Source organism: Perca flavescens, chromosome 9 (genome assembly GCF_004354835.1).
Source record: "Perca flavescens isolate YP-PL-M2 chromosome 9, PFLA_1.0, whole genome shotgun sequence".
Classification (NCBI taxonomy): domain Eukaryota; kingdom Metazoa; phylum Chordata; class Actinopteri; order Perciformes; family Percidae; genus Perca; species Perca flavescens.
Genome location: NC_041339.1, coordinates 21,137,646 through 21,156,103, shown reverse-complemented (window position 1 = coordinate 21,156,103; position 18,458 = coordinate 21,137,646). Strand labels below are relative to the sequence as shown.

The 18,458-nt window shown below is 39.3% G+C and overlaps 1 protein-coding gene across 2 annotated transcripts in view; it reads right to left on the bottom strand.

The window, feature by feature from the left end:
• The window catches only part of LOC114561801 (ankyrin repeat domain-containing protein 13C), a 35,758-nt gene that overhangs the window by 8,830 nt on the left and 8,470 nt on the right, over nt 1–18,458 (bottom strand). For both annotated transcript variants that reach the window (XM_028587903.1, XM_028587904.1), the window contains exons 3-6: nt 15,879–15,983; nt 9,352–9,437; nt 9,212–9,257; nt 1,324–1,390 (exon numbers count right to left, since the gene is read on the bottom strand). In XM_028587903.1, coding sequence (XP_028443704.1) covers nt 1,324–1,390; nt 9,212–9,257; nt 9,352–9,437; nt 15,879–15,983 — 304 coding nt within the window. The remainder of the gene's footprint in view (nt 1–1,323; nt 1,391–9,211; nt 9,258–9,351; nt 9,438–15,878; nt 15,984–18,458) is intronic.

The window sequence follows — 18,458 nt, the reverse complement described above, 5'->3', positions numbered from 1 at the left end:
ACTAGCAGCTTATAAAAACTCCACATTAAACATGCGCTAGCATGTAGAGGTCCGTTAAATAATAATTGTACCATTACAGTGCCGCTAGTTTCATAATGATGCAAAAAACATTTAGAACTTCTCATAATAACAGAAAAGGTCTCTCACATTGTTTTGCGCCATTGCTTTGGCAACGTATCTGTCAAACGAACTAAAATCAATATGGTAAGATAAAAGATTTATATAGCACATTACATAGGCAAGACCCTCCCCACCCCCCAAGTAACTAAACAACTTTTACTAATTTTAAATGAGCTACTTCTTACTTCTACTTGAGTATATTTTCATACCAGTAATTATACTTGTACTGTAAGTAGAATATTTTTGTAATCTTTTTTACCTCTGGGCCTGACACACGGTAGCACTAGAATTTAAATGAACTTACTGCAACAATTTTTTTCTTTCAGTCTCAACTCCAGGCTAATAAGAGGGCATTTTGAATACCAAATTAAACATCCGGGAGCAGTTTCAGAGATTAATGACAAGCTCCAAATCAAGGATATCTCATGCAGGAACCCTTCTTCAAATAGATGTACAGTAGTTGATAGGTTATGATACCCAAATATAGAAGCATCTGTGTATGTGCTGGATAAAGGACTGCCCTGGTTTGTCTAACATATAACCCAGTAAGAAAAGTGGAATCCAAGTTGATGTCTGTGCATATGCCTTGGCTGTGAGAGCTGTAAACCTCAAGACTGTGGAATGCCGCTTGGTGTTAGCTTTTTGCCCACAGGCCATGAAGCACAGCAACGTGGATTCCAGCTGTAGATTCATCGTTGTGACTATGTGTCAGCGTGCGTCACAGGGTGATGAATTTCTGCTGATGCCCTTTGTAAGCGAGCTAGGCAGCACATCACTGTAACTCGCCTTCAATGGGACTCTGATTTGAATTGTAACACAGAAGTAAAAGATCTGTGCACCGTTCACTTCCTCATACTGCCAGGCACTGATTTCACATTCTAGTTAACCAAAATAGGTTGAAGGGAGAAAATGAGGAGGTGTAGAGAGAGAGAGAGAGAGAGAGAGAGAGAGAGAGAGAGAGAGAGAGAGAGAGAGAGAGAGGTAGAGGTAGAGAGAGGGGGGGGCGAAGAGAGAAGAAAAAGTAGAGGCTGATATGTGTAGCACAAGATGACAGATGAATTAGTTAAGACTCAAAAAAGGTTTTCTCAAAGAATTACTGTTTAATTTGATGTGGTTTCCATAAGTTGGTTTTCTTGTTTGACTCAAGACCACCATCATACACTTTATTTAAATGCAACACAAGGACTTGTTGACAGGACTTGCCTGATGTTGAGGCCCTGCTTGTAGATCTTACAGGCATCTGAAGGCAGGATTCTGGAGAGCAAAGGCACTGAAACATGAAAAGATACAGTAAGGACATGTAAAATGTCTAAATTTAGAAAGCTCACTCAATAATGAAGACTACCATCGTCTTCAAAGCCTCAGTAGCATATAGCTCTGTAGAGTAGAGGGCCGTATAACGTGTAGTTCTGTCTCTAAATATTTATTAAGTAACTGAAGTAACTAAAAAGCAAGAAACCTCCCTCACTGTTCTATCACTGCTCAAAACTCTAGAGGTATTTTACCAGTCCAAAATAATTGTTTGAAGGACTGCACTGAAAAAAAAGAAATCCCTTTGACAGTCTCAGATCTGTGAGGTTTAAGCCATATGCTTCTCTAAGCACAGTGTTTCCCATACATTGATATATTTGTGGCGGCCCGCCAGACAATCAATGTTGACCGCCACACACACACACGTCTGTATTACTATCTTACACACACACACACACACACACACACACACACACACACACACACACACACACACACACACACACACACACACACACACACACACACACACACACACACACACACACACACACAGATTAATTAATGCCATTGATTATTATAGACACTCCAATACAGTAATGTAGGTGGCAGTATGAGCTTTAAAGGTCCCATGACATGGTGCTCTTTGGATGCTTTTATATAGACCTTATTGGTCCCCTAATACTGTATCTAAAGTCTCTTTCCCGAAATTCAGCCTTGGTGCAGAATTACAGCCACTAGAGCCAGTCCCACAATGAGCTTTCCTTAGTTTGTGTCTGTAGCTATTGAGGAGGAGGGGGGGGGGCAAGGTGGAAGGTGGGAGTGTGGCCTTTGCTCGTTTGAAAGCCATGATGTCTCTCTCTCATGGGTGGGCCAAATTACCTGGGCGGGAAAAGCAGAGAATGGGGAGGTAACCTTGCTCCTTATGACCTCATAAGAAGCAAGATTCCAGATCGGCCCATCTGAGCTTTCATTTTTCTCAAAGGCAGAGCAGGATACCCAGGGCTCGGTTTACACCTATCACCATTTCTAGCCACTGGGGGACCATAGGCAGGTTGGGGGAAACGCATATTAATGTTAAAAAACCTCATAAAGTGAAATTGCCATGCCATGGGACCTTTAAACTTGGTTTGTGATCCGCTAATTAACACACAGAAGAAGACATCGACCGGCATCGATCTTTTTCCCTGCAGAGAAGACACTGCGGTCAAGCCAACACTCAAATCAGCCAATGCTGAAATTGTAGTGCACTCTTATACTAGTACTTTTGGTAAATGTGTTAAACGGCGCAGATCGACGGTCTTAGCAAAGTGAGCGGTAAGATACACATGGGACTACTTCTGGTTTTCAAAATAAGGTGTTGAAGTTTATATATAAAGTACACATAAAAATAAGATTATTGGATTATATTTTCAAGAAATAAAAACGAACATTTTTACTGTATACATTTTGAAATTTTACAAAGTAATTGTTCCACATTTCTACCGTAAAATTACTGAAAGTCGAGATGCTAAAAAAACTATTTTGCTCCATAAATCCAGTCAACGACTAAAATATTTGAGTTGACATCTGTAGTAATTAAAATCTAACAATTTAACTGTATGAATATGGAGGTTTTTCCAAGTAAAGTCCAACATTTTTACTGTAAAATGACTTTAAATCTGAATTTGGAGGTGCAATAAAACAACGTTGCTCCATAATTCCAGACAATGACTGATATATTTGAGTTAAGGACATCTCTGACTATACCCTTATAGAAAATCAAACAATTTTACTGTATAAATATAGAGATTTTTCAATTTAAAAAAAAATTAAATGTTAAGTTAAATGACTAAAAATATGAAACTGGAGGTGCTATAAAAAGACACCGGCATATACTACACCAGAATACTTGCATGTTGGGATGACAGTTATCCTTCTTTGTTCATCACAGTCTCTAAGAAAAGTTGCTTTTTGCAATTATCTGCAGCACGCTACTCTCATATGTCCTTTTATCTCTACTTTCCCTTGCTCATTTCCTGGCATCTGCCCTCTGGCAGCTGACAGATTGATATTAAGTAAAACTTTTCATTTTACAGATTAGCAACCAATCCAAATAAAAATTTAAAAAACTGTGACTATGACAACTGCAATGAAACATTTGGTTAAATTACGTTAAATCTTGTTAAAAGGCCTGCATTTGTGAAAAACTATTATATTAAACAATATCGGACAGCATGAAGCTCTGTCTTTTCAATTAAAAGAGGTTATATATTGACCTTTTACCGATTCAGTGTGACAGCTGTGTGATTTCATGTTCAGTGCCTATGGATGGACACAGCACAGCTTGATGCTGCGAAGACAGGTGATTGGGATTGCTGTCTGTGTAGAAAAGAATGCAATATACAGTATGTGCTGTGTCTTTGTTTTATACTACTAGTGGTCCTCTATGTTAGCTAACAGTGCTGTAAATACAGTGTACGTGAAAAAGGGAGTGTGTTCCTTTGGTATAAAGTAGCCAAGGTACATGGAGTAATCAGCTTAAAAAAAAAAAGTGCTGTTGACTTCGTAAGTGTAAATATCAAAGTTATCAAAAACTTAACTGCCCTGACTCATTTAACCAGCAGCCTTAAAGAACATGGCTACCTAAAATAATTGGTCTTCCAGGTGAAGTGCTTCACATTGAGAAGCCTCCAAAAATGTTTTGAACACCTTCCTGCATCGGTGGTTCTGTTCCTTAAACATCATGCTGTCACAGTGCTGTTGCTCTGTTGTTTAAGTTCTGAATATCATGACTTTTGTAGCTGTCATTACTATTGGAATTATTCAGATTCATTGTTCTTATAAAGTTCTAACAGTAGTTTTTTTTATTTAATTTTTTCTAATATTTGTTTGTATTTTGTTTTGTACCCTAACTACTAACCCGGATTAAATAACCATTACACTGGAATACATCATAAATCAAGTGGTTTTCCTGTGGTGCTGGCAATGTTAAAGAAAGGTATAGAAGGAAAGAAATCTGTACAAGTGGGGATATGTATACTACAAATAAAGTAATGTACTATTACAAGATCAGTTTATGCAGTGTTCGAACTGGCCTTTCGGAAGCCCACCTTTTTTTGTTGACACATGAACAACAGTTAAAGTTACTCAGGCTACCAAAGAATACCATAATTCCTCCGTTCAATTCGGCGTAAGCGACGCACCCCAAGCTTCCATCCTTACCCGTTTTGCTAGCAGCAGGTTAGCATTTGAACAAAGTGCTGTGTGTCCACAGTGTGTAAAGATTGGAGTTGCAGTATTGCCTGAGGCCTTTTGGAGGAGCAACACTTAGGTTTTAGTTTGTGATCTCCCTGCAGGGGAAACGGTCTCTAACATGTTCCGTTTGAGCTTCAACTTTACTCTGCAAACAATTCTAAGTCTATTGGGAGTTGAACCTGGAATTGCCTTCAGCCTGAAAATAACTTTGCTATTAAAATGTGAAAAGGTGAAGTGAAAGAATTGCAGCCGTTACTTGCATCTATTCTGAATAAAACCAAAAGATGCAGCCAATTGCCAAGTGTGACTTTGCTCAAGATGCAAAAACGTTATACTGTCAGCTATCTCTCTCAAGGGTTAAAGACGACACAAGGGTTAACCCCTTAACGCCGACTGTCGCTAATTTGCATCAAATCCCTTCCATTCCGACTGCAGGCGAGATAGCGTGTGTATTCCCCCCAATGCCGGTTTGTTTACATGCGATACATACCTCGGAACCTTTTGCATGCACTGGTTTCTCGTAGGAGCGAAATTAACCATAACCCTAACCCCTAACCCTAACCCTAACCCTAAAGAAACTATTGTCAATGTTAGGGAGTAGGAGAGGCTTTTCTTTCTTGCCGTTGTCAAGATTCATGTATTTGTCATTTACAGTTTAGAAGTTCTAACAACTTTGTGACATGAATGAAATCTACTATGTGTTTTATTCATTTTACCATTATGTAAAGAATTTTACCATAATGCCTGTTGTCGCTAATTTGCATCATACCTAAATTTATATCTATTCCATATGCTATAGACAAATTAACAATCTCAACTTAATTTAGCATCAGCTTGGAGCCAGAAACACACATAATATTTTGTTTGTATAATTGTGAATAAATTCAGGCGTCAAGGGGTTAAGAAACAGCCATGTATATTAGCTCTTCCAGTCTCTCCACTGCTGGCTGTTCCAATTTAACGGGAGAGAGGAGCAAGAGGGGTTATGATCGTGACCAGCCTCTGACGAGCTGTTACCACCTCCATCTTCAGCCAGAGAGGACATTATTTCTTTAGCTTCTTCTTGCGTTGTCAACCTGGCGGGAGGTGTACTAACAGGGCTTGCAGCAGGTGAATCGGTTGTGCTATTAACGTCATCGCTACACAATTTCTTAGTAAAACCAAAATCTATTAAACTGCCTTGTTTTCTTTTTGCCATGGCTATATGATGCTAACTGAAGAATGGATTTCAAGGACTTTTTGCGCCGATTAACGTTTATATTTTTCTACAAATCTTTGAATAAACATGTACTAAACATGAGTTGAATTTGCACCGCAGCGCCGCCACGCCTTGATGCTCATGACAAGAATAGCATGTATAGTTATCTTTATTGAAGTAAATTAGGTTTAAATCGCCATCATGCATGAATGAATGATATTTTCGCAATTTTACAAATAATAATCCACAATGATCACATTACACAAAACTGAAATTGCACATCAAAATGACACACTGTTAATATTTCTAGAGACCCCCCCAAAATTTCACAAATCACCCAGCCCATGTCTTACTAAGGGGAGCCGAGCTTCCCCTAGCTCCCCCGTAGTTTGAACCTTGAGTTTATGAGTGACAAGTGCTACCACCAATCTACCATGTTGGTGGCAGTGGTGAATAAACACTATAATTTAGACATTACACGTAATAAAGATTTTCAATATAGGCCTGGTATAACAACAACAGTGCCAATGCCAAGCTCCACAACTTTGTACACTCAGCTAATCGCCCTGGTAACTAGAATAACCCTAACCCTAGACTAGAGGGTGGAGGTGGCCATTCCTTATTTCCCACACCCTTGCTTCTGGCACACTTGCTCAGAAATACCATAAAATTAATGGAATAAATGTGGGACTTTTACTTTAAAAAATCTCCACAATTACACAGTAAAAATGTTTGATTTTCAGTAAGGATGTAGTGAAAGATGTCCTGTACTCAAATATATCAGTCATTGCCTGGAATTATAGAGCAAAGTCTTTTAATAGCTCCTCCAGTTTCAGATTTCAAGGAAATTTTACCGTAGAAATGTGGGACTTTACTTCCAAAAATCTCCAAAATTATACAGTAAAAATTGTTTCATTTTCAGGAAGGGTGTAGTCAGTGATGATCTGTACTCAAATATATCAGTAATCATCTGGAATTATGGAGCAAAGTCTTTTTTATAGCACCTTAAGTTTCAGATTTGACGTCATTTTACCCTAGAAATGTGGGACTTTTACTTCATAAAATCTCCAAATTCACACCGTTAAATTGCTTGATTTTTAGTACGGGTGTAGTCAGAGGTGTCTACTGAAATAAATCATTGTCTGGAATTATTAATGTTGTATCCTTGTAAACTCCAACAATACATTCCTATCACAATTTAGTGGCATTTTATTTGTATTGTATAAGGGACAGACACAGGTTACATACATTTTACTTCTGGTGAATATAATCCATTAATCTTTGCTTACTCGATCTGGGCCGTTTGAATGCATTTACCAGGCGTGCCATTATAAGAGTGCACTACAATTTTAGCGTTGGCTGATTTGACCACGGAGATCCGAGGGACGACTGGCTTGACCACAGTGAGAAGACGGCTAGAGTCGATCCGGAGTTTAATGGTTAATATTATGAAGTTATTACCGGTATTTATTCAGGGTTTATACCGTTGACATATATATAATGGACCAATAGACCCCGTTGCTCTGGACAGAGACCAGTCAAGGCTATTAGAAGCACTTTTCCGGTGATCTCTTGCTGTACTGCGCAGCTTCCAACTGAGAGAGACAACGTAAATGTGGGTTTAATGTGAGTAAATGTGACGTGAGCAACGTGTCTGAAAGTTGTAAGTCTTCTGGTAGCTGTGCCAAGAGAAATCTCAATCATTCCCAATCTTACAGAGACGGAGAGTGTAGGTATATGTAAGGAGATAACACAAGCACAGGCTAATTATTACTAACTAACATGCTAGTTAACATTAGTAATTAAACTTAAACAGCTAATGTAAGTCGAAACTGCCTGTGAGCTTCTCCTGTACTATATGGTAATTCCTCTACTATGCGACAGTAAGTCGCGTGGTTATGACACAATCGTTAGCCTATTTTTACAAAAACGTCTGCTACAGAGCCATAACATGAGATACAAGGTAATGGAGCCTTTTATACATTGTCGTGTTTCTTTAGAAATAAACAATGGACAAATGAAGTCTTTAAACGCTTCAGATGTAAAGTTATTCGCTGTCAAAGTGACGTCAAAATGAATGGCACTCAATGGGATGCTAACGGCAGGTGAGTGTTTGTTAGCATCAAAATGGCGCCATAGGAGCGACGGGTTGTTGACAGACGCTTACCCCCTTGCCTAACCCTAACCCTAACCATTGCCTAATCCTAGCGCCTTCCAGGCAGCGCTGCCTGGAAGGAGACTTGGGGGCTTAAAACACAGATAAACCTGAATATGCAGACACGTCATCTCGCTCCGCCTCTCTGCTGAGGCCCGTTCACGTAACAGCAGCAGTTAAACTGTATTTCACACTATGATGATTACATTTGCAACAATCTGCGGTTCACATGCATGCCGAACTGTATGGTCTTTTACTCTACATCACAGACAATTTATTTATCAATATTTCAAAATAGAAAACATTACACTTATATATAATTCATGTTTTGTATGTTAATGTTTTGTATTCATAACACTATTGTATTACTGTACAAATTAGCTACAATAGTAATAACAATTACCTTACGTAAGTCACTCCTACATTTTTTAACTGAGGAGCAAAACATGCCCCTTGGGAAAAAGATACGTGCCCTGATCATACTAATCAAATGAACTGGACTTTGTTGTCAGATGCGAAAGCCCCCTTCACTTACTGCACTATACCATTCAATTTAAAATTTGCACCTCTTTCCACACGTGCACCCCCCACCCCAAGTCAGCTACCACCACAAATAGAATCAAATTCTGTGGGAAACACTGAAGCACATACATCTTCAGCTCTCTAACCTACAAATAATTTACTTTTTTTTACACAATTTCCATTTACAAATACATAATCTTTCCCTTGTCAATAATTAACACAGACACAGTGAGTACACAGAATTCAGTCCTGGCTCACATTCTGAGGCTGGACCTGTGCAAATTAAGCAAATGCAGACAGACAGACAGAGACAGACAGACAGACAGACAGAATATTTCATCTGCATTCAGTAACAGTTTATCAGGTGAAATTATGTATAAATTTAGTACAGCTGGAGAACAAATTCTGCTTCAGGTATCAGCAGATATGTAGATCTGCTGATACCATAATTATATGAGGAGGGTGGTTGACATTAGAGGATGGTGTGTCAGTTCATGTCCAGGAGGAGGAGTCATTTTCAGCCTGTAGCCACTGGTGACTCCTACAGTCAGTGTCCCTTATGGCACGGATCAAACACTAACCAGACAGAATCACATTTTACCATCTGAACGCATTCTTCTGTTGGTGTTTCAGACTACACTATTACTAACTCAGATTTGATAATGTCTGTGAAACAATTATGTTTTCTGCCACTATCATAAAACAGCTTAGAGTGTTGCTTGACTCACCCCAACTTTGGAAGTCCCAGTGAAGCTCCAAGTAAAAGTCTCCAAGCTTCAAATGAAGACAAAGAAAACTCAATCACAAGTGAAACTGGATGAGTGGCACTGAGACATTAGGAGCAGAGAATGGAGTAAGGCCTACTTACTTCTTTCAGGGCTTTCAGCAGCTTGGGCCTCTTGTCCTCCACAGTCTCCCTGGACTGTTGCTTCAGCTTCCTCAGCAGCGCTGTGACTGAAAGACAGAAACAAAAGTCATGAAAAGTTTGAGTGAGACCAAAACCATCATCAATTAGGCAGATGTTTTAGCGTGAAAAAAAAAAAAAAAAAAAAATGAACAGCGTTTTTCCACGCAAAATATTATATAAAGTGTATTGGATAAACTGGATAGCTTGTGGTTGGTATAACCTTTTGCTTTTACTGAATCTGATCCCACCACTTAATTTGCTCCAAGAAGATGTATTCACCATTTCTCCACCACAATGCTTTTGTTTTGGAAAACAGTAAACATCCTTAATTCCATGGCATGAAAGCCAGCTTCTCTTTAATCATGATTAGTTGGCTGAGGAAAAAAGAATTTCATTTTTACAAGCTGAACCTTCCTCACTTTTAGGGAGAGTTGCTTTCTTCCAAAATTAGCTTTTTTTTGAGAGCATCTGCCTTCTGATTGCATTGCAGTCCCTCCCTACTTATTTTAATGTAAAGATGTGATGGTTTACTGTATATGTGAGCAGCTGTTGTTGCTTTATTCACGAAAAACAAAAACATTTAACTAAAACTAATATAAGTTTATATCACAAAGACTAAAGGTGACTAAAATCCATGCTGTATTGAAGTAGCACTGTACAGGAAACTGATTGTTTTGCAGTGCAGATTGTTTTTTGTGTGCAGATTTTGCCCCTTCAACATGACAAAGGTGATCCTGTGTCATTGTGAGGGTTAAGGCTTAAGCCTCCATGTACTGTGAGTTTTTTTTTTTATCTTAGGAGCTGTCTCGCTATGCAAATCCTGTCAGCAATGTGATATGCTAAAGGAATAGAACAGGCGGTTTACAGTAACGATGGCTTTTGGATCAGAGATACACTGACTTCTCTGGGCCAGATGGGACACTCCCAGCAGCATCGGGCCAATCACTGCACACTGCCTGCAGGGATCAAAACATTTCCAGGAAGTTCAAAGGGAATAAGCCTGACAGATATGGAGCTGCCTGCTAATGAGCTGCGCCTTTAACCTCCTTAACGACCTGGGGGAGAGACATATGCACAGGAGACTTTTAACCATGACGGGCCGGATTAACAAGCATTCACAGCTCTTTGGCCCATTGGCTGCAGGAGACTCGCTTCTTTAAGCAAAAGAAAAATAGGATCCCCACCCAACTAGTCAACATATATTTAAATCTGATTAGCTATTTATAGGGGAGAGGGAACATCAGTTGCTCACTGACATAATTTTGTTGCTTTAATGAAGCCAGGGGGGGATTAAGTTACGACACGACTGCCACTTATAAACTAATGGGAACAGTAATAAAAAAAAAAGAAAATGTTTGGCTTGTGACACCCAGACTGCCCTACATTTTAATAGGACGAAAGGCAATAGTGGACATATGGCATTATCATTAGCCTGAGTAGCTCCTGTGCACCACGTGGGGAGTCAACATACCCAAACATGTCGCACTTATTGTCTTATTGATGCTCCCGACGAGTAGGGTTGGGCATCATTTAGATTTTAACAATTCTGATTCCAATTCTTCCTTTCGATTCCGGTTCTTATCGATTCTCGATTCCGATTCTTTGAGGGGTGGAGTTGAAACGGGTCACATGCTTATTTCACAAATACAAAAGGTGGGTTGCAGTTTGACAGGGCTTTTTCAATGTAAAATAAAGCCCCACTAGAGCACCGCTTACTGTGCTCCATGGCTGCAACACAACCAAATCCTCCAAATGATTCCAAACGATTCCAATAAAGAATTGGAATTTTTCCAATAAAGAAATTTTTCCAATAAAGAAATTTTTCCAATAAAGAAAGTAATTTTTGAAACGATTCAGAATCGGTTCTCCATGCCCAACCCTACCGACGAGACAGCACACAGTGGGCGAAGGGCTCAATGGCAAAGCAAGGCCAAATTACAGCACAGGCACACAGGCACACAGGCACACAGGCACACAGACACACAGGCACACAGACACACAGGCACACAGGCACACAGGCACACAGACACACAGGCACACAGGCACACAGGCACACAGACACACAGACACACAGACACACAGACACACAGACACACAGACACACAGACACACAGACACACAGACACACAGACGCCAATTGACACAGACACAAGTACAGGACGAAGGTGTGTTTGTGGCCCGGCTGCCTAATGAGTGTGGACAAGCTCTGGATGGGGCTCCTCCTGATCCTTGCTGCCTCTCAGCGGGAAGAGGAAAAAAGTACAATCCCACCATCTGCCCACAGACCACCCAGCCAGCACAGGCCGAGAAACCAACGCTGCCCGCTTTTACACTAAACCAAACTGACTATCCACGCTCAAGGAGCTAATTCACCCAGATACTGATTAGGGCACTTTCCTGACATTAATTAGGTGAGTGGTCTCAGTAATTTCACCTCCACACTTTAATGAAAAGAGACAGAGTCAGGACAACTTTGTGTAAACATCACCAAAAACTGCCACTATTTAACAATTAAGCCTTGGATCTAAATGGACAACTGTGGATGACAAGTCTCCAACAATCTGAGAACAGTCAATATTGACTCATCAGGTACGCTGTGGAGTCACTGTGTGATAGAGCAAAGCAGGCAGTCAGGCAGTAGCAAACAGGCCAATCTGAATATACAGAAGTTCCAAATATTTAAACTGGTCAATCTAAAAAAAAAAAAAAAAAACTCAAAACGGCGACATTAAATGGAGATAACACAACACGTGCAGGATGGAGAGCTCTTAATGATTGATTAAAATGTATAAGCTGCTTTCAAAATGTATGCATAAATGTATTGGGAAGGAAAAAATTATTTAGTTAAGCTTAGCTTGGGGGATCCGGATCTTTCATATTTAGTTTTAATATTATTGTGTCATGGGTGTTACTGGGTTTTAAATGGAATTAGGGCTGCACAATTTATTATTATTTTTTTTTTTTTTTAATCGTCATCGCAATATCAACAGGCGCAATATACATATCGCAAAAGGCTGCAATATATCCAATAGACACTTGAAAGAAAATATCAGTAGAAAACTGCACTTTAAAAAGAAACGGTCATTCTTTTTTTAGTGGTGCCTTTTATATTCAATTCAATGTTCAATTTGTTCAATAAAAGAATGTCGAAAATGATTTCCTTTCGTTAGTTTTAAATTCAACAAGCAATTTGTTGCATTTTAGCATAATACTGAAAGCAGCAGAAATGTAGAACTGAGTACACTTTAATATCTGTTTATTTATCGCAAGGAATATCGATATCGCGATATTCAACAACATTATCGCACATTGCATATTTTCCTCATATCGTGCAGCCCTAAATGGAATATGACTTCACTCCGCTATAAAACCTACAGTATTTAACGGTCTAATACTATATAAAGTACTCCAATACAGGCTAGGCACCAATTCAACATGAACAATATTAAATTCTAGCCAGTTGGTGGTGATAATCAATAATAATAATGCTCTTCCAGAAAGAAAGAAATAGGAAAATAAATTTCGAAAATTATATCACAGCCATCTCTCTGAAGGGGGAATTCCTTTAACTACAGACCAACCACTGATGGTAACCATGGCCTTAAAAAGAACAAAGCTTCCTTTTTGATACTGTCAATCAGAGACAGTGGCTTTGATACCATAGGATAACAATAACATGAAGGCAAAAATGTCACCTCTCCTTATCACTTGGCAATGTATAATATGGTAAAATGTTCTTTAAATCAAGAATAAAGCAAGAAACAATGAAAGCAAACTTGTATAATCAACATTGGCGTGACTGACAGCCTTTAAACAAGCTCCTGAAGCCGACAACAAAGAGTGGATGGACAGAAATAGCTCTTATTGAAAAAAAAAAAACATGACAAAAACTATTTCTGAGCCATGTTTTAATCATTGATCAAATAATAAATCTGTAAGTGATAAAAGCTCAGGTGACAAATACATGACAAATGGAAATTAGTAAAAAAAAAAAAAAAAAAAAAAGCTTGGCTAAAAATAACAAAGCAAGAGTTAGGATTTATTTTATCAAATCGCATTCAAGAAAATGTTTTTCTTTGAAAAGAAAGAAGCTAAAAACGACTATGACGATCCAGACCAGTTTTCAGCACTGTCCAGCCCAGGACATTTTGCCTTACTGTAAATCAAACACTTCCCTCACAGACTCCTGCCACATGCTGACTCAGCTCATACTGAATAACTGCTAGACAGGGCTCTACTGGGCTAACCCTGTAAAGGACTCAATATTATTACGCTGAACAGGTAAAACAGTCTCGGTTTCCTTCAGCACCTTTCTCCTTTAATGTCATCGTGGCAGCCAGGTGAAATTCTTTATGTGGAAGGCTGAGTGTGATTGTTTAACAGTGTGCAGACTCAGCCGTTTGAAGCCGAGCTGTCACAACAGAGGCCCTGCCCTGTACTTTGGAGCGACATTAAAGAACACAAAGAGGCAACGAGGGTTAAACAACAACAACAGCGGTCCTTCTCAGTGGCAGAGTTTTTGCTTCAGTGCAACAGAAGCTGCAGTTCCTCTTGTAGGCTGATTCAGGTGATAAGCAGACTGACCTACTGTACCTGTCTACCACAAGGTTGTGCCTGTACCTGTCTACTGATCTCATACACTGATCTGGCCTACAAGCTCCTCTCCCTGGCCCTCATCCAGGAAAAACTACAGCTACAGACAAGGAGGGGCTTTTTTAACAACTTCATAGTGTTTTAATCCTTAGTTTTTTCACATTTGCTAATGAAGACTATGTGTTTGATACCATTGAAAACGCTAATAAGTGTACTTTTTTTCTTAAACAATTTATTTATTGATTTTCAAAGTTTTTGTCCCACAATAATACAGGACATATTTTAACTTTCAGAATGATATCAATAAGTGTACTTTGAGTTGAGATAATTTTGTCACACATACTAATCCCACAGTAAACAATACACGTTTTACTGAAACGGAAACCCTTAGATACTCTTACATTCTTATCATCATATAGCACTATATTACATTAGTTTTTTATTATGAAGTGAGGTGAAATACTTTTACTTTTACTCAACCGGCCTCATTTTCATATAACTTCAGTCACAGATGTTCTGTAGTTCCCAGAATGTATTTTAACAATATTCAGACACCAGGAGCAAAGTTGCTGCAGTCAGCATGTAAGAGCAATGGTGAGTGCAACAGCCGAAGTAACAGACAATATGTCATATAGTTGCATTACACGGTGGTATGTACAAGTTAGACGAGGTAAGGATCTGTCACTGGTAAAGTCAAATGGTGTTACAGAGTTCATTCAAGGCTTCAGTCGAAAGAGACACTTGTAAATCTGGTAAGGTAAGTGGCATTTGAGAGTTAATTACAGGATGTAGTAAATGGAGACACTTTAAGCTGCTCAATGTTGGTGCGATATAGCTGTGCTAAAAAAGCCCTAACTATTTAATTCTGATGGACTAACGCTTAACAGTCTGTTTGAGAAAATTCAACAGCATTCTGCCTTTCAGCCTCATTGTAGCCATATTGAAAATGTCTCAATGCAATATTGTTGCATCAATGCTTAGCCAGTTATCATCAGGAATAAGGACACACACAACAAGATAAAGATATTTACCATCATTCTTCTAAACAGCACCAACATCTGTTTAACTGTGACGTGCTACCTTGCCAGTTCACATGCTGAGGTAGTTAAAGACAACGGAGATGCCCTTCCTGTTCCCAAAGACCGTAATATCAAGAGCTTTGAATAGATAATGGACAAAATGCACTTATCACACAAAAGTAGGCTTTGAAATATCAAAAAACTACACAGTCTTAAAGGTCGAGTACAAACAGGTAGATAACTGTTGACTGATGAGGTGTGAATGGAGGTGTGCTTCCAAAGCACATTTTGGGAAATGCTCATGAGTTCAATATTCAATATGTTAAAAATTAAACTGCCAGTGTACAAAGGTGTTCTCATCCAACACCCAGTATCTACAAAAACTGACATGACTGGTTTCACTTAAGTGGATATATAGAATTGGAAATTAAAATGATCCTTAACATTTTTAAATCAAAGTTTGAGCCACTATGAACTAAGGGTAGAAAATGGGAGTGACAGGGGCTTGAGCATAATCAGCCTATGAGGAGAGAGAGAAGCATCTAATGAATTGCCTTTCATCATAACATAAAGGCCAGAGGGCTTAGAGGAATGTCCCCTCTCTCATTAAGGGACAAAGGAGGCAGGCTGGTGTCGTGCCCTCTCGTGGAGGCAGCGGCGTGGAAGAATGTGCAGTGGAAACTGTTGATTTGCATCTGTTGATCGGACCTTTTTTCTCCCCTGTCACTGTTTTCACACGGGAAAACCCAAACTGAAACCGTAGTGAAGCCACATTGATTTCAGTGAATAAGCTGGCTGACCAACATTATCTCAGTATGTAGCAGCAGTGGTGTGGTTTCAGTACATTGCCAAGCAGTGGCAGTCACAGATACTTACTCATTTGTCGGTCTCCGTAGCTAATGGCCTCAGCAAGGGGACTCCATCCCTGAGCGTTCTTCACCTTCACCGGTGCATTGTGGGCCAGCAGCAGGTGGGCACACTCTGTAAGAGGCACAGGAAGACGGTCAGATATGTAGAAAATTACTTAAATTATACCAACCTTCTTTGAATGACAAGTTTAACATAAACTATAACATCACAATTAAGACAAATAACAACATATACAGTATGCAAATAACAGACCAGCAGCAAAAAACAACACAAGGGGGGGAAGAGAGAGATCTTTACATAAATATGTGCCTTACATAAAGGTCTGTTTGTTTTAGGTCTGTAGCTTTTTTGGAAGTTAAAATCCCTGGAATATAAATAATATATGTGTTTGAGCTAAACATGGGATGGGATATACATGGGATATGGTGTCTAAACACCATATGCCAAATATGATCATAACCGGGACACGCCTCACAAAACGGGCTACTCATGTTCATGTAAACGCACTTAATAAAGCAACATCCAAAGGGCCTTTTTTCAATTCAATTATCAATTAAAATCCTGGCTGCTGCTTTCTGCTTAAACAGGAGGCACTGGAGACACATTTAATTTAGGCAATAGAAAGAGAGGTAATACAAGTATGAACAAATTCTTCCTAAGTGATAAATGCAGGCCCATTAAAAAATTAAAACAAGACTGCACCTACATCCAAATCTCCATACACAGACGTTTTAGCCCAGTTTTAGACATAATCTCCATCCACACACGCCTGAGAACGCACATGACCATTCATGTTCGCTGGGCATATGTGGGCCAGTGTACACCGCCGGACATGGGAATTCTCGCAAATCACTCAAATATTAGCTTGCCTCCTGCGCATGTAGTAGCATTATCAAATGCACATTTTAACCGCATATCAGCTGCCAGCATTGACAACAAGGTTAGCAAAGCCCATGTTATCCATGTATAATTAACTACCAGCAGTCAGTCAAGGCTGTTGGTTGTTTTCATCTGGAAAAGTGTCAGGTGATAGGGGGCGTGACAAAGGAAGCGAACATGGGCGTCTGGGTCATCATTTTCACAAGCCTCTGTTTCCGCTCATCCTGACAAAAATGCAATACCATAATTTTCAAACAAAAACTGGGTCAGCAGCGTTTTCAAAAGTCTCCATTTAGGGATTCGAAAATGCCAGAGTAGCGTCTACGCGAGGCGTAAACATAGCAAAAGTGATGAGTTTTAAAATGAAAACATATTAGTGTAGACACCTCAGAGACAACTCGCAGGTACTAAGAAATTGGTTTTCTTTTCAAGTAGAAAGATAAAAATAGACACAGAGAAACAGATGGGACATAAAAATTGTGTGGTATTTAGCAAAAATGACCTTTATTAAAGGCCAAACGCCAATGGGGGAACAAGCTCTAATGACATTCCTCATTTGTCTTTCTGGTGTCCTGATGCTACACATCCACAATGCATGTATTCAAAATGTTAAGACACAGAAGAAGGAAAATTATGTTTTGGTTTGACTTTGACAAAAATGCACAGGACATGTATATTTGAAAACAAAAATGTACTATATCCTGGAAGGAATTCAATAAGTTGAGACTTTAAATACACATGTTGTCTGACTGCTATAAACAAGCAAGAAGCTGAAGATGTTTCCTGTAGGTTCAAATCAATGATACAAATTAATCCTGGTTTTATAGAGGGACAAATTGAGCGTAGGATTGAGATGTCAGCTGACCCATTAACCAAAGAGCCATATGGGACCTACAGTTACACAAGACTCAGCATTCTACTTTAGAGTCTATACTGCTAGAAAACAAGGAAGACTTCTCAGGAATAAAATGTCAAAACATCCCCTGGTATGGTGTAGAGTAACCCTCAGAGCTGTGCTTGTATTCCAACAATGGGAAAACAGCCAAAGAGCCTCATCCCTCTTTCAGTGGCACGATCAGCAGAATCCCTTTGCTTTCTGAGGAGCTTGTCAACAAACAGCAAGCCAAAAATGAAGCCTGTTGTTCCGGCTCAACTATCAGTTTTGTTGTGACATAATTCATTACAGTGTTGCCGTCTGTAAGGCTCTGTCTCGGCGCTGGGCAGGAGGAAAGCAGAGGCTAACAGTCTGTCGCTGAGTGGGTAGGGTTCTCACTTTATGGGGCAGGAACTTGGGCTTTATTATAAGCAGTAAGACCAACCTGATGAATGATCATTTAGACTGACAAAAGTATACAGTCTGTATTCAGCCCTTCTTTCATTGCAAACCTTTGAGTCAACCTATTAGTCATGTAAACAAATTCAAATGGGTTCCTACCCTCATGTTCCGACTTGTTTCTCTGCTTAACATCATTATGAAAGCTATTAAAAACGGCTTTAAATTGTGTACTCACCACAGAGCCAACCTGGTGCCTAGAACTAGAAATAACTTCTCTGCCTTTTAACAAAGAGCTTAACACATTGTCACATATATACAAGTCTAAAATACCACATCACCCCTCTGATCTACATACTCACAATGTTTTATTAATGACAAAGAGGCCAGGATCTCATGCATTCTTTATGACAAAGAGGAATACATTTTGAAAC